Raw genomic sequence first — 24,767 nt, 5'->3', positions numbered from 1 at the left:
GGTAGTGATGGTAGTGGTGGTAGTGGTGGTAGTGGTGGTAGTGGTGGTAGTGATGGTAGTGGTGGTGGTAGTGATGGTAGTGGTGGTAGTGGTGGTAGTGATGGTAGTGGTGGTAGTGGTGGTAGTGATGGTAGTGGTGGTGGTAGTGATGGTAGTGGTGGTGGTAGTGATGGTAGTGGTGGTAGTGGTGGTAGTGATGGTAGTGGTGGTAGTGGTGGTAGTGGTGGTAGTGATGGTAGTGGTGGTGGTAGTGATGGTAGTGGTGGTGGTAGTGATGGTAGTGGTGGTGGTAGTGATGGTAGTGGTGGTGGTAGTGATGGTAGTGGTGGTGGTAGTGATGGTAGTGGTGGTAGTGGTGGTAGTGATGGTAGTGGTGGTAGTGGTGGTAGTGGTGGTAGTGGTGGTAGTGGTGGTAGTGATGGTAGTGGTGGTGGTAGTGATGGTAGTGGTGGTGGTAGTGATGGTAGCGGTGGTGGTAGTGGTTGTAGTGGTGGTGTTGGTGGTGTGTTAGTGGAGTGCTGGTATGACTTACAAGACAGTACAGTGAGGGTTGAGTTTGTCAACTGAGAGAGAGTACCAAGCCAGACACTCGTACATTCTCCGTCACACACTCACTCTCACATGATATTCTTGATAAATTACCAAAACAATATACTACGAGGGACCAACTTGAATATAACCTTAATATGTCTGTGTCAACACAACATATAATATTAAAGGAGGTTAAATTGTGAACGGAATTTCAAAGAAATACAGTTAGAAGCCTGAGGGGACTTATAACTCACTATAACATGAACATAGATAAGTACATTAGCAGAGAAACTTGTAATGTGAGCACTGACTGATGCTGTAGCAGCCAGGCTACTACAGCATCACGGAAGTGAGCACTGACTGATGCTGTAGCAGCCAGGCTACTACAGCATCACGGAAGTGAGCACTGACTGATGCTGTAGCAGCCAGGCTACTACAGCATCACGGAAGTGAGCACTGACTGATGCTGTAGCAGCCAGGCTACTACAGCATCACGGAAGATCATCAAACTAGATACAAAGCTAGTACAATAACCTCACGTAATGTGGGTTGGTGTTGGATTTAGGAAATAAAACACATTTAAAGACATTCTGAGTAACTAGTCTAAGTTTGCTAGTGATAAAATATATACTTTTAAGTAATATTTATTAAAGTATACTGCTATTAAGCCTTCTAGGGCCTAGTTCACAGGCCTTATGTGTAGCTGTGTCCTTATGCTACCGTCTAGACCAGGTTCTTAACCTTTTTACGATTACTGAGCCTCCATGGAGTGCCCAATATGTCCCAAGACTCTCTTCACCAGATGATTTGCACTCTAAATCATCACCAGCATCACCAGCTCTATTAGGTACCAGTATGACTTCAGAAGATGTCAATAGTTTGGTTTTACTTCATATAAGTATAGCTAGCAACACAGGATAGCTAGCAACACAGGATAGCTAGCAACACAGGATAGTTAGCAACACAGGATAGCTAGCAACACAAGATAGCTAGCAACACAGGATAGCTAGCAACATAAGATAGCTAGCAACACAGGATAGTTAACAACACAGGATAGCTAGCAACACAAGATAGCTAGCAACACAAGATAGCTAGCAACACAGGATAGCTAGCAACACAGGATAGCTATCAACACAAGATAGCTAGCAACACAGGATAGTTAACAACACAGGATAGCTAACAAGACAGGATACCTAGCAACACAGGATAGCTAGCAACACAAGATAGCTAGCAACACAAGATAGCTAGCAACAAAGGATAGCTAGCAACACAGGATAGCTAACAACACAAGATAGCTAGCAACACAAGATAGCTAGCAACACAGGATAGCTAGCAACACAAGATACCTAGCAACACAAGATAGCTAGCAACACAGGATAGCTAACAACACAGGATAGCTAGCAACACAGGATAGCTAGCAACACAAGATAGCTAGCAACATAGGATAGCTAGCAACACAAGATAGCTAGCAACACAGGATAGCTAGCAACACAAGATAGCTAGCAACATAGGATAGCTAGCAACACAAGATAGCTAGCAACACAAGATAGCTAACAACACAGGATAGCTAGCAACACTGGATAGCTAGCAACATAGGATAGCTAGCAACACAAGATAGCTAGCAACACAAGATAGCTAGCAACACAAGATAGCTAGCAACACAAGATAGCTAGCAACACAGGATAGCTAGCAACACTTGATAGCTAGCAACACAAGATAGCTAGCAACACAGGATAGCTAGCAACACAAGGTAGCTAGCAACACAAGATAGCTAGCAACACAAGATAGCTAGCAACACTTGATAGCTAGCAACACTTGATAGCTAGCAACACAAGATAGCTAGCAACACTTGATAGCTAGCAACACAAGATAGCTAGCAACACAGGATAGCTAGCAACACAAGATAGCTAGCAATACTGGATAGCTAGCAACACTTGATAGCTAGCAACACAAGATAGCTAGAAACACAAGATAGCTAGCAACACAGGATAGCTAACAACACGGGATAGCTAGCAACATAGGATAGCTAGCAACACAAGATAGCTAGCAATACTGGATAGCTAGCAACATAGGATAGCTAGCAACACAAGATAGCTAGCAACATAGGATAGCTAGCAACACAAGATAGCTAGCAACACAAGATAGCTAGCAACACAAGATAGCTAGCAACACAAGATAGCTAGCAACATAGGATAGCTAGCAACACAGGATAGCTAGCAACACAGGATAGCTAGCAACACAAGATAGCTAGCAACATAAGATAGCTAGCAACACAGGATAGCTAGCAACAGAGGATAGCTAGCAACACAAGATAGCTAGCAACATAGGATAGCTAGCAACACAGGATAGCTAGCAACACAAGATAGCTAGCAACACAGGATAGCTAGCAACACAAGATAGCTAGCAACACAGGATAGCTAGCAACACAAGATAGCTAGCAACACAAGATAGCTAGCAACACAGGATAGCTAGCAACACAAGATAGCTAGCAACACAAGATAGCTAGCAACACAGGATAGCTAGCAACACAAGATAGCTAGCAACACAAGATAGCTAGCAACACAGGATAGCTAGCAACACAAGATAGCTAGCAACACAAGATAGCTAGCAACACAAGATAGCTAGCAACACAGGATAGCTAGCAACACAAGATAGCTAGCAACACAGGATAGCTAGCAACACAAGATAGCTAGCAACATAAGATAGCTAGCAACACAGGATAGCTAGCAACAGAGGATAGCTAGCAACACAAGATAGCTAGCAACATAGGATAGCTAGCAACACAGGATAGCTAGCAACACAAGATAGCTAGCAACACAGGATAGCTAGCAACACAAGATAGCTAGCAACACAGGATAGCTAGCAACACAAGATAGCTAGCAACACAAGATAGCTAGCAACACAGGATAGCTAGCAACACAAGATAGCTAGCAACACAAGATAGCTAGCAACACAGGATAGCTAGCAACACAAGATAGCTAGCAACACAAGATAGCTAGCAACACAGGATAGCTAGCAACACAAGATAGCTAGCAACACAAGATAGCTAGCAACACAAGATAGCTAGCAACACAGGATAGCTAGCAACACAAGATAGCTAGCAACACAGGATAGCTAGCAACACAAGATAGCTAGCAACACAAGATAGCTAGCAACACAAGATAGCTAGCAACACAGGATAGCTAGCAACACAAGATACCTAGCAACACAAGATAGCTAGCAACACAGGATAGCTAACAACACAGGATAGCTAGCAACACAGGATAGCTAGCAACACAAGATAGCTAGCAACATAGGATAGCTAGCAACACAAGATAGCTAGCAACACAAGATAGCTAGCAACACAAGATAGCTAGCAACACAGGATAGCTAGCAACACAAGATAGCTAGCAACACAAGATAGCTAGCAACACAAGATAGCTAGCAACACAAGATAGCTAGCAACACAAGATAGCTAGCAACACAGGATAGCTAGCAACACAAGATAGCTAGCAACACAAGATAGCTAGCAACACAGGATAGCTAGCAACACAGGATAGCTAGCAACACAAGATAGCTAGCAACACAGGATAGCTAGCAACACAGGATAGCTAGCAACACAGGATAGCTAGCAACACAGGATAGCTAGCAACACAGGATAGCTAGCAACACAGGATAGCTAGCAACACAAGATAGCTAGCAACACAACAGTTGATGGTATATTCTCATTTAACAACAATTTCTTTGTTAAATTGTCTTGCAGTTATGACACATGTGCAACAGTTAGCCAACTTTATTCCCAAACGTTTCGCCTACACAGTAGGCTTCTTCAGTAGAGCACAGCCTACTGTATAGGCGAAACGTTTCGGAATAAACTTTCCTAAGTGCTGCACATGTGTCTTATTAATGTGTCAGTACTGTATTCAGTATTCAGGTATACTGTAGCAAATATAAGTGTAGGATGTGACCAGGTCAGGTTCCAGGACCCAGTGTGTGTCTATTAACTTCCTGTAACAGGTGAGCCTGTGGAAGGCCTCGGTCAGATGACCAGAAGCTCCAGCTGTGGGTCATCATATGACTAAGACCCGCGTCAGGAAACACTTGTCCTGTTTCCTGACAAGCCTTACCTAACCTAACTAAATTAACTTCTTGACATCATGATGTATAACGTCGTAATATTTGCCTGACTTCCTGACGCAGGAGTGGGAGGTGGTGGTGGGGTGGCGATGACGTCGGCGGGTCTGACATCGTCAACGCAGACGCTAGCGGTGACATCAACGCCTCGATCGCCTTCCCTGGCGTCCATCTCTTCGGACGGCAGTGCCGACAGCCACTTAGTGGAGCGGGAGGATATCGTGGCCCTCACCACTGCCGTCAGAGCCTTCAAGGAAGCTCTGGGCAAACTGAAGAGAATCTTCCACCCAGAGAGAGGTGAGTGTCCTCTCTCAACGACTCACAACCATCAAAATGGTATACAATACCGACAGGTTGGTAGGTAAGACACATAGGCAACAGGCAACTTTATTCCGAAATGTTGCCTATGTGTCTTACCTACCAACTCACAAACAATAAGCATGATGGTATGGTGATACAAACAAGGTCTGGGAAAAGGATAAGTATAGTTCGGGACACATATTACAGGGAACGTTTTGCCATGACTGAAAAAGTCATTGTTACGGAATACTGTAAAAAACACGCTCCATATATAATGTCAGTTTCCGTGTAGTATACTGAAAGTAGACGTGTATTATTCCCTGAAAGCGAACGTGTTTTATTCCTGTCAGTCAGGCAGTGGCCAGGACAGGAGCAGATGAGAGGTGTGTTAAGTTCAGTACGAGTCGGGTGGTGACGGGGGTAATGTCATCATGTTTGGGTGGTAGTTTGAGTAGGTAATTTTGGTAAGTTTTTTTAGTGTATACTATAGGTGTTTGTGTATAAGTGCTCTCATGTTATTTGTAAGGCCCTAGTATGCAGAGGACTGTTTATGCGAGAGTACTGTATGGAGTTTTGCCTGCTGGTAATTACTCTACCGTCGTTACAGTTACTCGGGCCGAATCGTTTTCCCTCTTAATAAACGTCCTGAACTGTACATAATGTCTTTTTCCATAACAAGCCTCATATAATACCCATGTACAAATAACTTGCATGTGGGAGAAGGAAGATTATGACGACGTTTCGGTCCGACTTGGACCACAACGTTTCTCCCATGTGCGGCTTATTTGTGTATTGTTCCAGTCACGATATTGTTCTTTTTTTCTTCTTTACATACCCATAGTTAGGGAAAGCTCACATTTGCTTATATTTACAGCCTTTAAACACTATGTGCTGTATAGCCCTTGTGGCTTAGCGCTTCTTTTTGATAATAATAATAATTTAAACACAGACGAGATTCACCTCTACTGCAACTGTGGAATCTCACAGCTTCAGTTGATAAAAAATATGACTGGGGTAAAACATTGGACTGTCTCCTTGAGAGGATCTGAATATGTAGCTTCTCTTACCACCCCATCTTTTGTGTACTTATATCCACGGACACCAGCGAAATTATTTACAAACATTTATCTCAGGACAGCAAGTGGATTCCAACCCATGAACTCATCTTCCGCCCAGGCAGAGTCAAACTCAGGTGCCTCACTTCAATAAATAGCATCTGAAGACAGCATATGCTATGTATTGGTTCTCCTAGTTGAGGTGCCTCGGTAAATGCCTGCTACTAGCAGTTTCGTCTTGTCCTCCCTTTATATACTAGCCAATCAGAGACATTAAAATCATTGCATTTTTGTAAATACTGTGCATAGTAAAGTGTTAAAGGAATATATATATATATACACAAACAGCCGGCACATAGGAAAGAGAAAAGCTTATGACGACGTTTTGGTCCGTCTTGGACCATTCACAAATCACACAACAGAATGTGTGGGGTTCGATCCCGTGGCAAGACAGTCTTAAAACTGGTAGACCAGGTTTAAGACTCTATACCATCTCTTCTGCGAATCATTTATAATAGGTCTAAAGGGCCTTAAGCTATAGGATGCCACAGCCATATTCGTCTGAAATTCATCTATAAAAACGTGCTTTTGTGGTCAAAGTGGTGGCCCATGTTAACCTTCCAAGTGCGCAGATGCTTATTTGGCTAGCACGGTGCAGTAGAGCACTGACATGCTAGAGTTAGGACTGTATCTAAGAACGTAAGAATGGAGGCCTACTGGACCGTACAAGGCAGATCCTTTTCAAAACCAACCGTGCAAGAACATAAGAATATATGAACACTGCAGCACGCCGTGGGTTTAAATCCTATCCGTCCTACGTGTTGTTTACAATCTCGCTATTATAATTTCACGAGTTAATTCTGGGACCCACTTCTCTTGAGTGAAATTTGTAACTGTTACTGGCCAGTGGTTGTAGCACAACCAAGCACTGCTGACCAGTGGTTGTAGAACAACCGGGGACTGGTGGCCAAAGTTTGTGGAACAACCCGGCACTGCAGGTCTGCAACACAAGTACTGAAGCTCGTGTAATGGTAGCCTGTTCTTTAAGTGTTCCACTTTTTTGTTAGCTGAGTTTCAGCGTTGACGCTGAGCAGGTGATAACGTCTCCACTGAGACTACCAAGTATAGGTAACATACGTGAATACTGAAACAAATTTCTCGCTTTATTATTGTTGATGTTTGATACATTCCATTGGTATCGTTTACAGCCACAAGATAACGGCTGAGCAACTTTGCCAACTCATATGCAATCGATTATTTTTGCTGGTGAAGTTGGTGTGAGAATCATCATCTTTCCACCTCTTGTGCTCTCCTCCTTCCACACACACACACATTCACTCGAGGAAGTACTTGAGTTAGTCCTTCAGTGGATATATCTTAGTCCATATATCATCGCACCACCAATGATATATGTATATGCATATAATGTATATATATATATATATATATATATATATATATATATATATATATATATATATATATATATATATATATTTTTCTGTCTCATAAACACGCTAAGATAACAGGGATATCTTGCTACTCCTACTTACACTTTGGTCACACTTCACAGACACGCACATGCATATATATATATACATACATCTAGGTTTTTCTCCTTTTTCTAAATAGCTCTTGTTCTTTTTTATTTCTTCTATTGTCCATAGGGAAGTGGAAAAGAATCTTTCCTCCGTAAGCCATGCGTGTCGTATGAGGCGACTAAAATGCCGGGAGCAATGGGCTAGTAACCCCTTCTCCTGTATACAATTACTAAAAAAGAGAAGAAGAAAAACTTTATAAAACTGGGTTGCTTAAATGTGCGTGGATGTAGTGCGGATGAGAAGAAACAGATGATTGCGGATGTTATGAATGAAAAGAAGTTGGATGTCCTGGCCCTAAGCGAAACAAAGCTGAAGGGGGTAGGAGAGTTTCAGTGGGGGGAAATAAATGGGATTAAATCTGGAGTATCTGAGAGAGTTAGAGCAAAGGAAGGGGTAGCAGTAATGTTAAATGATCAGTTATGGAAGGAGAAAAGAGAATATGAATGTGTAAATTCAAGAATTATGTGGATTAAAGTAAAGGTTGGATGCGAGAAGTGGGTCATAATAAGCGTGTATGCACCTGGAGAAGAGAGGAATGCAGAGGAGAGAGAGAGATTTTGGGAGATGTTAAGTGAATGTATAGGAGCCTTTGAACCAAGTGAGAGAGTAATTGTGGTAGGGGACTTGAATGCTAAAGTAGGAGAAACTTTTAGAGAGGGTGTGGTAGGTAAGTTTGGGGTGCCAGGTGTAAATGATAATGGGAGCCCTTTGATTGAACTTTGTATAGAAAGGGGTTTAGTTATAGGTAATACATATTTTAAGAAAAAGAGGATAAATAAGTATACACGATATGATGTAGGGCGAAATGACAGTAGTTTGTTGGATTATGTATTGGTAGATAAAAGACTGTTGAGTAGACTTCAGGATGTACATGTTTATAGAGGGGCCACAGATATATCAGATCACTTTCTAGTTGTAGCTACACTGAGAGTAAAAGGTAGATGGGATACAAGGAGAATAGAAGCATCAGGGAAGAGAGAGGTGAAGGTTTATAAACTAAAAGAGGAGGCAGTTAGGGTAAGATATAAACAGCTATTGGAGGATAGATGGGCTAATGAGAGCATAGGCAATGGGGTCGAAGAGGTATGGGGTAGGTTTAAAAATGTAGTGTTAGAGTGTTCAGCAGAAGTTTGTGGTTACAGGAAAGTGGGTGCAGGAGGGAAGAGGAGCGATTGGTGGAATGATGATGTAAAGAGAGTAGTAAGGGAGAAAAAGTTAGCATATGAGAAGTTTTTACAAAGTAGAAGTGATGCAAGGAGGGAAGAGTATATGGAGAAAAAGAGAGAAGTTAAGAGAGTGGTGAAGCAATGTAAAAAGAGAGCAAATGAGAGAGTGGGTGAGATGTTATCAACAAATTTTGTTGAAAATAAGAAAAAGTTTTGGAGTGAGATTAACAAGTTAAGAAAGCCTAGAGAACAAATGGATTTGTCAGTTAAAAATAGGAGAGGAGAGTTATTAAATGGAGAGTTAGAGGTATTGGGAAGATGGAAGGAATATTTTGAGGAATTGTTAAATGTTGATGAAGATAGGGAAGCTGTGATTTCGTGTATAGGGCAAGGAGGAATAACATCTTGTAGGAGTGAGGAAGAGCCAGTTGTGAGTGTGGGGGAAGTTCGTGAGGCAGTAGGTAAAATGAAAGGGGGTAAGGCAGCCGGGATTGATGGGATAAAGATAGAAATGTTAAAAGCAGGTGGGGATATAGTTTTGGAGTGGTTGGTGCAATTATTTAATAAATGTATGAAAGAGGGTAAGGTACCTAGGGATTGGCAGAGAGCATGCATAGTTCCTTTGTATAAAGGCAAAGGGGATAAAAGAGAGTGCAAAAATTATAGGGGGATAAGTCTGTTGAGTGTACCTGGTAAAGTGTATGGTAGAGTTATAATTGAAAGAATTAAGAGTAAGACGGAGAATAGGATAGCAGATGAACAAGGAGGCTTTAGGAAAGGTAGGGGGTGTGTGGACCAGGTGTTTACAGTGAAACATATAAGTGAACAGTATTTAGATAAGGCTAAAGAGGTCTTTGTGGCATTTATGGATTTGGAAAAGGCGTATGACAGGGTGGATAGGGGGGCAATGTGGCAGATGTTGCAAGTGTATGGTGTAGGAGGTAGGTTACTGAAAGCAGTGAAGAGTTTTTACGAGGATAGTGAGGCTCAAGTTAGAGTATGTAGGAAAGAGGGAAATTTTTTCCCAGTAAAAGTAGGCCTTAGACAAGGATGTGTGATGTCACCGTGGTTGTTTAATATATTTATAGATGGGGTTGTAAGAGAAGTAAATGCGAGGGTCTTGGCAAGAGGCGTGGAGTTAAAAGATAAAGAATCACACACAAAGTGGGAGTTGTCACAGCTGCTCTTTGCTGATGACACTGTGCTCTTGGGAGATTCTGAAGAGAAGTTGCAGAGATTGGTGGATGAATTTGGTAGGGTGTGCAAAAGAAGAAAATTAAAGGTGAATACAGGAAAGAGTAAGGTTATGAGGATAACAAAAAGATTAGGTGATGAAAGATTGAATATCAGATTGGAGGGAGAGAGTATGGAGGAGGTGAACGTATTCAGATATTTGGGAGTGGACGTGTCAGCGGATGGGTCTATGAAAGATGAGGTGAATCATAGAATTGATGAGGGAAAAAGAGTGAGTGGTGCACTTAGGAGTCTGTGGAGACAAAGAACTTTGTCCTTGGAGGCAAAGAGGGGAATGTATGAGAGTATAGTTTTACCAACGCTCTTATATGGGTGTGAAGCGTGGGTGATGAATGTTGCAGCGAGGAGAAGGCTGGAGGCAGTGGAGATGTCATGTCTGAGGGCAATGTGTGGTGTGAATATAATGCAGAGAATTCGTAGTTTGGAAGTTAGGAGGAGGTGCGGGATTACCAAAACTGTTGTCCAGAGGGCTGAGGAAGGGTTGTTGAGGTGGTTCGGACATGTAGAGAGAATGGAGCGAAACAGAATGACTTCAAGAGTGTATCAGTCTGTAGTGGAAGGAAGGCGGGGTAGGGGTCGGCCTAGGAAGGGTTGGAGGGAGGGGGTAAAGGAGGTTTTGTGTGCGAGGGGCTTGGACTTCCAGCAGGCATGCGTGAGCGTGTTTGATAGGAGTGAATGGAGACAAATGGTTTTTAATACTTGACGTGCTGTTGGAGTGTGAGCAAAGTAACATTTATGAAGGGATTCAGGGAAACCGGCAGGCCGGACTTGAGTCCTGGAGATGGGAAGTACAGTGCCTGCACTCTGAAGGAGGGGTGTTAATGTTGCAGTTTACAAACTGTAGTGTGAAGCACCCTTCTGGCAAGACAGTGATGGAGTGAATGATGGTGAAAGTTTTTCTTTTTCGGGCCACCCTGCCTTGGTGGGAATCGGCCGGTGTGATAATAAAAAAAAAATATATATACATATAAAGAATGTTCGGTAAAACACCACAAAAACACACACACATATTCAAAAACTCAAACCATTCTTCCAGCATCATGAAAAAACTTGGTTAATGTGAGAAGACACGAGGTAGTAGGCTATACAGTTGGGAGGGAGCGTGTCTGAGTGTCAGGGAGATGACATCACTTAGCCTGATATCTGTTCCCTGGAGGCTGGGCCAGCACGAACCTCGTCCCTTGATGCTGCTGGATGAAGTGGGGCGGGTGTGGTGTTAGTGGTAGGTGTGGTGTTAGTGGTAGGTGTGGTGTTAGTGGTAGGTGTGGTGTTAGTGGTAGGTGTGGTGTTAGTGGTAGGTGTGGTGCTAGTTGTGGGTGTGGTGCTAGTTGTGGGTGTGGTGCTACTGTCGTGCTACATGCTAGGAGTGCTGAGTACTAGCATTAGCATTAGCATTAGCACTAGCATTAGCTAGTGTGATGAATATAGAAAGTGTGGAGTATTAGACTGCTATTACAACTGACAATCCTTCGCTTAGCAAGTAAGCATCAATCAGCAAAATAGCATCAACATCACATCATCAATAATACTGAGAAACTCTCCTCCAGCTCTCTGACGTCAACAGTGAAGGAATACTCACTCACGCTGTATTTAGTAAACCAGGTCACATAACTACTCACAGTAGACCAGGGGCCCTATTTTTGTCTACCTTGTTTAAGAACTTCAGTATGTAGAGAATGTGGTGTTTCGTAAGGAATAATAAAAACAGATAATACAGTGGCCGGAACAATTTAACAAAAACCCTCACTTAGGAAGCTTACAACGACGTGTCGCTCCGTCCTGGACGGAGACATATTTTTGTAAATAGGTATACAAGTAGGTAGAAGAATTTAGACACTTTTACAACAGTCCCTAATGTTGCAGAAGTGTTTAATTTATCACCTTGTCAGTTTTCTAAACCGTTTATATCACAAATAGGTAGGTATGTGTGTGATTAAGACACAGGTGCAACAGTTGGGTATCTTTATTGTTGAAACCTTTCGCCTAAACAGTAGACTTCTTCAGTCAAATAGAGAGGCAGCAGGTGTAGTAGTGAAATGATGTAATCAGTCCATCAACCTTGGAGAACTAGTATTTAAGCTGTTCAGTCCCTCAGCCTGGCTGGGGGACTGACCAGCCTTTGCTGGGGCAAAGGAGTTAGCTATCATTCAATTTGCCCCCCCCCCCTGGCTGTTTTGTATGTTACCATATAAGACAACTGCATTCACACACAACTTGTGTAATTTACTTAAGTGTAAGTGTACCAAAATAAACTTACTTAACCTTGTCGGCGTCACCATACTATTTACTTCCTGCTAGAAGTGTTGTCGAACGAGTGTGCAACCAGTAAACAGCAATTCCTTTCCGTTGCATTTTTTATACTAAGATAGTTACACTGAGAGGTGTTCATCTCTGTCAACAAAGGATATACACTCGGTGGCCACTTCATTATGTACACCTGTACACCTGCTTGTTAATGAAAATATCTGATCAGTCACGTGACAGCACCTCAGTGCTTAAAAAACACGTATATATGGTCAAGAGGTTCAGTTGTTGTTCAGAGCAAACATCAGAATGGGGAAAAAATGTGATCTAAGTGACTGAGATCGTGGGATAATTGTTGGTGCCAGACGGGGTGGTTTGAGCATCTCAGAAACTGCTGATCTCCTGGGATTTTCACTCACGAGTCCTCGATAGTTCACAGAGAATGGTGTGAAAAACACAAAACACTCAGTGTGCGGCAGTGCTGTGGGCGACAACGTCTTATTAATGAGAGATGTCACTGGAGTTTACCTGGAGAGAGTTCCGGGGGTCAACGCCCCCGCGGCCCGGTCTGTGACCAGGCCTAACTCAAATAACCACACGTTACAACGATGGTATACAGAAGAGCATCTGTGAACGCACACGTCAAACCTTGAATAAATAATAATAATCTTTATATCTACAAGTACAGGTTACATAGACCATAGCTGACATAGAAAGCCCCATTTTATGCAGTGCATTTCGGGCAAATTAGGTTAATTTTGTCCCCAGGATGGGACTCACACCAGTCGACTAACACCCAGGTACCTACTTACTGCTAGGTGAACAGGGACAGCAGGTGTTTAAAAAAAATCACGCTCTAATAGTTCCACCCCTACCGGGGTTCGAGCCACAGACCTCAACATTTGAACTGGGTGCGCTAGCAACCGAGTTACGGGCTACGGCAGCAAATACCACACCTGGTTCCACTCTGTCAGATAAGAACGTGGAAACTGAGGCTACAGTGCGCTCAGACTCACCAAAACTAGACAGATGAAGACTGGAAAAACATCGCTTGGTCTGATGAATCGTGATTTCTGCTGCGACATATAGATGGTAGAGTCAGATTTTGGCGTTAACATTTAGGATGTGGTGGAACTGGAGATTGTGCAACTGACAAATCTGCAGCAACCATGTGATGCTGTAATGACAACATGGACCAGTATCTCTCAGAAATGTTTCGAGAATCTTGTAGAATCCATGCCATAAAGAATTCAGACTGGGCAAAGGGGTATATGGCCCTAGTCAGTACTAGAAGGGTGTGCCTAATAAAGTGACCACTGAGTGCATATACAATGAGAGTTGTAGGTCTCTCAGTGTATTAATATTTTAGTACATAATTTTAAGCTTTTACAGCTCTGTTATGCAGTACATTATGCAGAATCTAACCTAGGATAATCTAGCAAAGCCAATAAGAGAGACGTATTTCAAGAGGATTTAAACCCAGTTAACCAACGAACAAATTCCAGATATTGTATATATGATTGATATATAAAGTAAAAGGACACAAGTGCAACTAATGTGACATTTTATTGTGGCAACGTTTCGCTCTCCAGGAGCTTTATCAAGCTTGATAAAGCTCCTGGAGAGCAAAACGTTGCCACAATAAAATGTCACATTAGTTGCACTTGTGTCCTTTTACTTTACATATTGACGGTAATTCTACCAACTTTATTATGATTGATATACATGTAAAAATAACATATCGTCTTCAGTTCACCTTTGTCAATTTACAAGTAAGAACGGTAGGGATGACCGCGCAAAACGATAAACAATTATTTTAACATTAAACCATTACTTACTTAAAGGAACCCAGTGGAAATAAGTCACTCTGAGTTTTTTTGGGTTATCCTAGGTTCTCTGCACATATGCTGCTATGTATGATAATCTATGTAACTGTATTTGTTTATACCTGAATAAACTTACTTAACCAAACATCATTAATATGTTTTAGTTTACCGAAATATTATTCCGTTTTCTCAGACACGTTCATAAAGAAAACGAACTTATAGAAATATGAGAGGGTAGACTCGTGTTAGGTACAAAAACTCCATGGTTAAGTTTATTCAGGTACAGGTACACAGAAGGGTAATTATAATATACAGCGTAAATTATCTACGATAACCCAAAAAATCAGACGAAGTGATTTATTTCTATACGGGTCTTTGTAATATTTAAATCCTAGCTGTACATATAGAGCACTAAACCCAGAGTGATCCAAGAAAGCCATCCCGTAGCTCGGTTACTATCGCACTCAGCTCACACATTAAGGTCCGTGATTCGATCCCCAGTACGGATGGAAACTTAGGACGTGTTTCTTTAAGACACATGTTGTCCCTGTTTACCTAGCAGTAAAATAGGTACCTGGGTGTTAGTCGACTGGTGTGGGTCGCATCCTGAGGACAAAGTTGACCTAATTTTCCCGAAATGCCCTGCATAACAAGGGACTATCTATACAGTCATTGATGTCAGCTAGGCCTGTATACCTTGTACATGTACTTGTAGAAATAAAGATTATTATTTATGTGGTTTATTTAGACTGGAATACTCTGATCCTCTTTCTCACTCTTTAACCCACAAAAGTCAACTAAGACCTTAGTATCTATTTACTGCACCGTGAAATATCACACTGTTTGACTTTACTGAGTTATCTTACGTTAAATTCTATATAATTTATTATATATACCCATTATAAGTTTCAAATTATGTAGGAGGCATATATATCACCCTGCCCGGGCATCGAACTCTTGTACTTTCGATTGTTCAAGTCTTATACTGGTTTGGCTTAAAATTACCATGGTACCTTGGTACAGAGGATATCTTATACGACTCTATTTTAGACAACTTACTGGCATGAACTGCTAGTGCCCCCCCCCCCCCACCTGTGACGCAGTCTTCAACTGATGCATTTCACTTCTGGCTCCAGTATATCTCTGTATATCAGTATATCTCTGTTTTAGCCTCAATGACTGAACACCTAACCTTCTATCAAGGCTTAGAGACTCATCACCCTCATATTACCTCTCCATCTCTTTTGACTCCACCATAAAAGTTTCTTCTGCACTCATCTGAAGAAACCTGCTGTTCTGGCGTAACGTTTGGGCCAAATAATATCCCAGTACCACACATGTTTTATTCCTCAATTCTCTATTATTAATAAATTTATTTGGGTACAGATACACATAAATATGGTTACACAAATTATCACACATAGTAACATATTTACAAGCATTATCTCTAAATCCCCAGCAGCACTCGAACCTGCAAATTCTGCATCAGAGTACACAGTACTTTATCTACAACGCTAGATCTCGGGAGTCTGGCGTTGCGGACAAAGTACTGTGTACTCTGATGCCGAGTTTTCAAGTTCGAATCCTGCCGTGGCCTTAAAGATAATGTTTATAAGAATTGTTAAGCATAGTAACATATGTGTAAATTACCTGGGATAACCCAGAAAAAAAAATAGAGAAAGTGACGTATTACTACAAAAATATTGGTTTTACTGAATAGTTTACTTTCTTATCTTCGTAGATAAAAACGAAACTTTGCGAGTTGCTGCCCATGAGCGTCTTGGGGAAGTGTTGAGGATTCTGAGGTCTATCTTAGAGAGGTACAGCCCCATCCAACACAACGAGCTGCTGGCCGCCGCCTCACACCTCATCTCTCACGTCAATGGTAAGTACCTCCTGGTTAGGTAAGGTAAGGTTTCAGACGGGTCATCGCAAGACTGAGACCCGTGCCAGGACTACGGTCTTGGCGAACATTATACATACATAAGGTAAGGTTTGTCAGGAAACAGGACAAGTGTTTCCTGATGTGCGTCTTAGACACACGATGACCCACCACTTGAGCTTTTGGTCATTTGGCCGAGGCCTTCCGCTCTGGTTACCCTTTGGGTAACCAGAGGTCGTTCTTGCTGTAACACGCTATAGTGCCCTCAAACTGATTGTTTCGCTGGTCTATCTGAATAGGTCACGAGATGACCTGACGGGGTCGTCATAAGATAGGTCGTTATTGTAACTCCACTGTGCACAGGGTGACACACAGGTCGCACAGGTACCTACTTACTGCTAGGTGGACAGGAGCAACAAGTGTACAGAAGCAAGTCCAATGTTTCCACCCATGCATAGGATCGAAACCCCGGACAATCAGTGGGTTCTCGTGAATGTACATTCTCATGCCCTCTACAGAGATACTGACAGTCTGCTGTATATATCAGTTATTTTATGTATGTCCCACGAAACTAGAAATAACACGATTGTAAACATCTGGATAACAATTTATGTCTCACAAAACTTGCAATGACACAATTGTAAACAACTTGGTTCGAATCCTGTTCATTCTCAGAATTATTAATCTGTGCACTTGTGTTTTTGCTCAATTGTGGCTGCCTTCAGAATCCTGCACTTGAAATCTATCATCCTAATACAACAGCAGTGCTACTTCCTGGTTTATGAAGCAGTGAAAGACGCAAGTCCATCGTGAGTGCGTATTTGTGTTCCTCCAGAAAATATGGAATGGCAATGGGTTCGCCACTCAGTGCCATCTTGGTCAATATTTACTTGGAACGCCTGAAGAAAGAGAACTTCAGGAGTATAATCCCAGAGACTTACTTGTCCCAGCACACTTCCATCTTGGACATTTTTCCATACTCCTGCATAAGAGAAAATAAGTTACAATGAAAATAATCCTTCCTTTTCTTCTTCGTGATATGTGCAGTTTACTTAAGAGGTTTATTCTCCTGAGGACTGGACGAGTCGCTTGTTAGTTATCACTCTTGTTGTGTTGGCTCAGTGATATATATTGTCACTTGTTGTATTGATGCAGTAATATGTGCAGTTACTGGTGTCACTTGTTGTGTTCATCCAGTAATATGTGTTTTACTGTTGTCACTTGTGTTGATACAGTAATGTGTGTAGTTACTGCTGTCACTTAGGTAAGGTTTGTCAGGAAACCGAACAAGTGTTTCCTGACGCGGGTTTTAGTCATACGAAGACCCGCAGCTGTGGTTTTTGGTCATATCTGACCAAGGCATTCCGTTGGCTTACTGGTCCACTTTAAAATAATATGGTTGAATATAATAGATTGTTATCACCTATTGTGTTGGTGCAGTAACGTGTGTTGTAACTATAACTCACGAAATCGTAATGACGCGATTGAAAACAAAGCACGGTACAGGTGGAGATTGAACTCGCGGCTTGAGCTCACTTGCCGCGTATTCAATCCCACCCGTACCGCGGTTTATGTGTTGTCACAATTGAGTTGGTTCAGTGATGTACTCTTGCCTCTGTTGAGTACATAGACTGTAATATTATCTGTGTTTAGTTATGGCCCAACATATGGTTGCCTGTAAGAAGATAAGATTTCGTTCGGATTTTTAACCCCTGAGGGTTAGCCACCCAGGATAACCCAAGAAAGTCAGTACGTCATCGAGGACGCATCCCCCAGGATGCCACCCACACCAGTCGACTAACACCCAGGTACCTATTTGCTGCGAGGTGAACAGGACAACAGGTGTAAGGAAACGCGTCGAAATGTTTCCACCCCGCCGGGAATCGAACCCGGGCCCTCCGTGTGTGAGGCGAGAGCTTTAGCCACCAGGCCACTGGTGGATTTTAAGTGGCAAGTCATGTCTAAAACAGTGGTACAGAAAATGATGCATCATTCCCGGAACGTAAATTGTCACACTTTTTAGTTTGGTTAATAAATAATAATAATTAACAACACTTCGGGCGACACTGAATACTACACATGGAAAGCCTATTAATAATCAATAATTTTTATAGTTTGAGCAGATCAACTTAAATACGAAAAATATACAGGCCCGGTGGCCTGGTGGCTAAAGCTCCCGCTTCACACACGGAGGGCCCGGGTTCGATTCCCGGCGGGTGGAAACATTCCGACACGTTTCCTTACACCTGTTGTCCTGTTCACCTAGCAGCAAATAGGTACCTGGGTGTTAGTCGACTCTTGTGGGTCGCATCCTGGGGGACAAGATTAAGGACCCCAATGGAAATAAGTTAGACAGTCCTCGATGACGCACTGACTTTCTTGGGTTATCCTGGGTGGCTAACCCTCCGGGGTTAAAAATCCGAACGAAATCTTATCTTATCTTATCTTATATAGTGAACCTCCGTAAAGTTAATCTTATTGTATCATAGTGTGCCCCATAGTTCAGTACGTTTTCTTAAAAAGTGCTTCAGAGAAAACGATACTTTTCCACGATGGTAAACTATAATTAATGAATCACAATAACTTATTCTGTATTCCCTTCCACACGCTAATAGTTCATTACCACTATAACTTGTTCATTATTATTATTATTATAATCAAGGGGAATATAACTTGTTCAGCTATCAAAACTCTGCGGTCCAGTCCCTGGAGCCATTATGTACCTCTGTAATCTTTTAACTACGACCCACGCCCTAAGTATGGGGTGCATAATAAAGATATTACATTTATATTTATCTTCCTTCCACTGCCACTCCCTGCTCCATTTATTAGTAACAGGCGAAATTATTTACAGACATTGTCTCTCAGTCCAGAGTAGAATTTGAACCTGCACACTGCATCAAAGCAAGCAGTACTCTAACCACAGGGCCAGACCCCTGGTAAGTATGAGTGCCTAGCCGAAGCTAGGCACTTACTAGGCGGTGGACCTCACACCCCGGCGCTCCAGGCCTGTGATACGTTATTTCATCAGTACGGGATTCACCACCTATCTTCGGCTAAGCGCTCATACTTATCTGGAATCTGGCTGTGCGGCTAAAGTACTGTGTACTTTAAAATAAAAACTATTTTTGGTAACTATAAAATGAAGCAGGGAGTGGCAGTGGAAGGGAATACAGAATAAGTTATCATGATTCACTAATTATAGTTTACCCTCGTGGACAAAAATATCGTTTTCTCTGAAACACTTTAAGAAAACGTATTGAACTATGGGGGTCTTGCCGTGTGGGTAAAGTATTGTAAGTTAATATTTTCTTCGGATTTTTAACCCCGGATGGTTAGCCACCCAGGATAACCCATGAAAGCTAGTGCGTCATCGAGGACTGTCTGACTTATTTCCATTGGGGTCCTCAATCTTGTCCCCCAGGATGCGACCGCCTCCAGTCGGCTAACACCCAGGTACCTATTTGCTGCTAGATGAGATAAGATAAGATTTCGTTCGGATTTTTAACCCCGGAGGGTTAGCCACCCAGGATAACCCAAGAAAGTCAGTGCGTCATCGAGGACTGTCTAACTTATTTCCATTGGGGTCCTCAATCTTGTCCCCCAGGATGCGACCCACACCCAGGTACCTATTTGCTGCTAGGTGAACAGGACCATAGGTGTCAAGAAACGTGTCGAAATGTTTCCACCCACCGGGAATCGAACCAGGGCCCTCCGTGTGTGAAGCGAGAGCTCTAGCCACCAGGCCACCGGGGTTTATTGAGGTATACACAAATACAGGTAGATTATCATACATAGCAGTATATGTGTAGAGAACCTGGGATAACCCAAAAAAGTCAAAGTGACTTATTTCTACTGACCATGGACCCCTGGAGAAAAAGTAACTTAGATTTTTTGGGTTATCCTAGATAATTTGCCAGCATGTTATTATGTATGATAATTGTACCTAGGTGTACCTGTACCTAAATAACCTTACTTAACCCCCTTAACCATTCTGACATCAGAGGTCAGCGTTACCTTGCCTAAAATGCTCTGCATAACCATGGATTTTCTACGTGTATCGTCGACTATCACACATTTATACAGAGACAGACAATATAATAACCTATGTGACATGTCAAGATATCTTATTAATGAAAATTCAAGATACCAGATATGCTCAGCAAATTTCCTAAATTTGCTTGTAACAGATAAGGCCCGGTAGCCTGGTGGCTAAAGCTCCCGCTTCACACACGGAGGGCCCGGGTTCGATTCCCGGCGGGTGGAAACATTTCGACACGTGTTTCCTTACACCTGTTGTCCTGTTCACCTAGCAGCAAACAGGTACCTGGGTGCTAGTCGACTGGTGTGGGTCGCATCCTGGGGGACAAGATTAAGGACCCCAATGGAAATAAGTTAGACAGTCCTCGATGACGCACTGACTTTCTTGGGTTATCCTGGGTGGCTAACCCTTCGGGGTTAAAAATCCGAACCAAATCTTATCTTATCTTAGATATGTAGATAAAAGACCCATATGTACACCTGTTATCCCTTTTGGGGCCTAGTTCCTAGGCCTTTTGTGTATCCATATGCTCGTGCGCTACCGTCCACATGATGGATATGGGATGCACAATAAACTAGCCACTTCGGTGGCAAAATCTAAATCTAAAAATCTAATCTATCACACATTTCTGTACAAATAATGTATCATGTGGAAATAAGTTTTGAGTTTGAAGGAGTTAGTTGAGTGTTGTGGGTAAGATAAGATAAGATTTCGTTCGGATTTTTAACCCCGGAGGGTTAGCCACCCAGGATAACCCAAGAAAGTCAGTGCGTCATCGAGGACTGTCTAACTTATTTCCATTGGGGTCCTTAATCTTGTCCCCCAGGATGCGACCCACACCAGTCGACTAACACCCAGGTACCTATTTGCTGCTAGGTGAACAGGACAACAGGTGTAAGGAAACGTGTCGAAATGTTTCCACCCGCCGGGAATCGAACCCGGGCCCTCCGTGTGTGAAGCGGGAGCTTTATCCACCAGGCCACCGGGCCACCGCATCCTGGAGGAGGATCTAGAGACCACAAGATAGATAAGACAAATTGTGTTATCCTGTGTTATTAGACTCATTCTTCCTTCTCTTATCTTCCTCTAATCCCTCCTCTTTAAAAGTAATTGCTTCCTTCCCTCTCCATCTTTCTCTATAACCAACACACAGAGAGTCGCTTATCGCAGACGGAGGATCAAGCCTCCACGACTCAATGTATTAAATTTACGATAACCAATTATTTTTATGTAAAAGACGTGCCCTACAATGTGGGCAGTGTGTAGGGCGGGTAGTGTGTAGTGTAGGCAGTGTGAAGGGTTGGCAGTGTGTAGGGTGGGCAGTGTGTAGGGTGGGCAGTGTGTGTGCAGGGTGGGCAGCGTGTAGGGTGGGCAGAGTGTAGGGTGGGCAGTGTGTAGGGTGGGCAGTGTGCAGGGTGGGCAGTGGGTAGGGTGGGCAGTGTGCAGGGCGGGCAGGGTGCAGGGTGGGCAGCGTGCAGGGTGGGCAGTGTGTAGGGCGGGTAGTGTGTAGTGTAGGCAGTGTGTAGGGTGGGCAGTGTGCAGGGTGGGCAGTGTGTAGGGTGGGCAGTGTGTAGGGTGGGCAGTGTGCAGGGCGGGCAGTGTGCAGGGTGGGCAGTGTGCAGGGTGGGCAGTGTGCAAGGTGGGCAGTGTGTAGGGTGGGCAGTGTGCAGGGCAGGCAGCCTCCAGGGTAACTGGATATACAAGAAGTGTGTTTAGGATGGTGTAATATACTGTCTTGAAGAATATACTTGTTCAATACTCCAGCTCAGAGAGAGAGAGAGAGCGCACCAATTTGTGGTTGCAGGGGTCTAATCTCAGCTCCTGGCTCTGTACTCACATATTTGAGGTTGCAGGGGTCGAGTCTCAGTTCCAGGGCTACGTCTCTCAACTTGACAAGTTGCCAGATATGTTTCCGCCTAGCCTCCTGGGATATATCGTACCCGTTCTTAAAACTAGTCATGGGAACTGCCTCTATGCCGCACGCGCTCGCGCCTGTTTGTTTGTGTGTATGTGTGTGTGTGTAAAATAAGACATGGCTAGCGGGCAGCGTTTACCTCACAATATTATGTAAACACTGGGTAAATAGTGACGCCAATGTCAGGGGTGCCAATGTGAGAGTGCCAGGGTGTGTGTGTGCGCGCGCTCAGTCAAGCGTGGCACTGATGAGTGCCAACCTCTCAACCAAGTGGCACTATTTGCTTTCCTGCCACCACTATAACCTGGCCCACACCTGCCACCACTGTAACTTCGCCCACAGTGTATCTTGCCTTTTTCTCTGATAGCTGAAATGTGCTAGTTAGCTGGGGTGTATGCGAGCAGCATAGCCAGCCAGAGGGAAAATGAATGCTCTCTCGGGTTTATTAAAGCGAGGAATGCAAAGTTACCTACACTTGTAACAACCTGGGCGGAGGTGGGTAATTACCACGGAGTAAGAAGACGAAAGATGATTTTTAACTTAGTCCTGCCTGTCGTTAGAGAAATGTTGCAAGCGTCTAAACAGATTTATTTCAGTTAACCTTCAAGGACAAGTTCAGGAACAGTTAAGTTTAAGCCAGATTTGAGGCTTCGTTACAAGTACAGTCATGCGTCGCTAAACGACGGAGATACCTTCTGAGAAATGCGTCGTTGGGCGATTTCATCGTTGTGCGAACGTCACAAATCTAGATAATATAGCCTACTACAAACCTAGGCTATATAGTATAGCCTATTGCTGCTAGGCTACAAACGTCAGGAGCTATGGTGAACAAAACAACGCAAAATTAAATCAGGCACAAGGGACAATGATGTTGTCAAGATACGTGGTAAACGACTAACACCCCATACTGTTTTACAGCAAACTTATTTTTGTGAGTAGAAAGAGCATACTTTAGAATAACTAAAAATACAGTATAGTAAATACATGAACCAGTAACATCACCACAAACACTTGAGCAATGCGTTACGCTATGACGTCACTAGGCAATAGAAATTCTTAGCTCCATTATAATAATCTTATGGGATCACCGTCGTATATGCGGTCTGTCGTTGATCGAAACGTCGTTATCCGGCCCATGACTGTACCTCTGGCAGGTTGGCAGACGCACGCATGATGATCAAACTAAAGAGGATTTGGTCAATCTTATGTTTAGTATCTAGAACATTGCTTCGTTGCTTGTCTACTTATTGAGGAATTCTGAGATAGACAGTAGTTATCTAAATAACATGTCCAGGTGAAATTCCACAGTCACTTAAAACAACGGATATAGCCCCACTCCATAAAGGCAGCAAAGCATTAGCTAAGAACTATAGACCAATAGCTCTGACGTCCCACATCATAAAAATCTTTGAAAGAGTGCTAAGAAGCAGGATTGCAAATCACCTGGATTCCCAAAATCTGCACAATCCAGGGCAACATGGGTTCAGGGCAGGTCGCTCCTGCCTCTCACAACTACTGGATCACTATGACATGGCCTTGGATGCACTGGAAGAAAATCAGAATGCAGATGTAATATACACAGACTTTGCAAAAGCATTTGACAAATGCGATCATGGCGTAATAGCCCATAAAATACGTGCTAAAGGAATAACTGGGAAAGTGGGGAGATGGATCTTCAACTTCCTAACAAATCGAACACAAAGAGTAGTGGTCAACAAAGTTAAATCGGAGGCTGCCATAGTGAAGAACTCTGTTCCACAAGGCACAGTACTCGCCCCCATCTTATTCCTTATCCTCATATCAGACATAAACAGAGATATACACCACAGCACCGTATCATCCTTTGCGGATGATACTAGGATCTGCATGAGGCTGTCATCTGCTGAGGACGCGGTTAACCTCCAAGAAGATATAAACAAAGTTTTCCAGTGGGCAACGGTAAACAATATGATGTTCAATGAGGACAAATTCCAACTACTCCGTTATGGAAAACTGGAGGAGATAATAACTAGAACAGAGTATACTACTGACTCCGGCCATACAATAGAGCAGAAAAATAATGTAAGGGACCTGGGAGTAGTAATGTCTGAGGATCTCACTTTCAAGGATCACAACAGTGCCACGATCGCACGTGCAAAGAAAATGATAGGATGGATAATGAGAACTTTCAAAACGAGAGATGCCAAGCCCATGATGATCCTTTTCAAATCACTTGTTCTCTCTAGGCTGGAATACTGCTGTACATTAACATCTCCATTCAAAGCAGGTGAAATCGCAGATCTAGAGAGTGTACAGAGATCCTTTACTGCACGTATAAGTTCTGTCAAGCACCTTAACTACTGGGAACGCTTGGAAGCACTTGACTTGTACTCGTTGGAACGCAGGAGGGAGAGATATATCATAATCTACACTTGGAAAATCTTGGAAGGAATGGTCCCAAATCTGCACACAGAAATCACTCCCTACGAAAGTAAAAGACTGGGCAGGCGATGCAAAATGCCGCCAATAAAAAGTAGGGGCGCCATTGGTACACTAAGAGAAAACACCATAAGTGTCCGGGGCCCAAGACTGTTCAACAGCCTCCCATCAAGCATTAGGGGAATTACCAATAAACCCCTGGCTGCCTTCAAGAAAGAGCTGGACAGATACCTAAAGTCAGTGCCGGATCAGCCGGGCTGTGGCTCGTACGTTGGACTGAGTGCGGCCAGCAGTAACAGCCTAGTTGATCAGGCCCTGATCCATCGGGAGGCCTGGTCATGGACTGGGCCGCGGGGGCGTTGATCCCCGGAATAACCTCCAGGTAACCTCCAGGTAGGTGTCATATTAGTGAAAAATATG

The 24,767-nt window shown here is 43.1% G+C and overlaps 1 protein-coding gene across 8 annotated transcripts in view; it reads left to right on the top strand.

Annotated features, from left to right (window-relative positions):
* Positions 1–24,767, top strand: part of LOC128704175 (rho GTPase-activating protein 45) — a 525,272-nt gene that overhangs the window by 210,694 nt on the left and 289,811 nt on the right. For all 8 annotated transcript variants that reach the window (XR_011393852.1, XR_011393853.1, XM_070099091.1 and 5 more), the window contains 2 exons: positions 4,711–4,941; positions 15,832–15,975. Coding sequence is in view for 6 of the 8 variants with exons in the window: in XM_070099091.1 (XP_069955192.1) it covers positions 4,711–4,941; positions 15,832–15,975 (375 nt within the window). In the remaining 2 variants the exon portion in view is untranslated. The remainder of the gene's footprint in view (positions 1–4,710; positions 4,942–15,831; positions 15,976–24,767) is intronic.

The sequence above is a fragment of the Cherax quadricarinatus genome, chromosome 66 (genome assembly GCF_038502225.1).
Source record: "Cherax quadricarinatus isolate ZL_2023a chromosome 66, ASM3850222v1, whole genome shotgun sequence".
In the NCBI taxonomy this organism is placed as follows: domain Eukaryota; kingdom Metazoa; phylum Arthropoda; class Malacostraca; order Decapoda; family Parastacidae; genus Cherax; species Cherax quadricarinatus.
The sequence above is the reverse complement of the archived record's forward strand: the minus strand, read 5'-3'. Positions and strand labels throughout refer to the sequence as shown.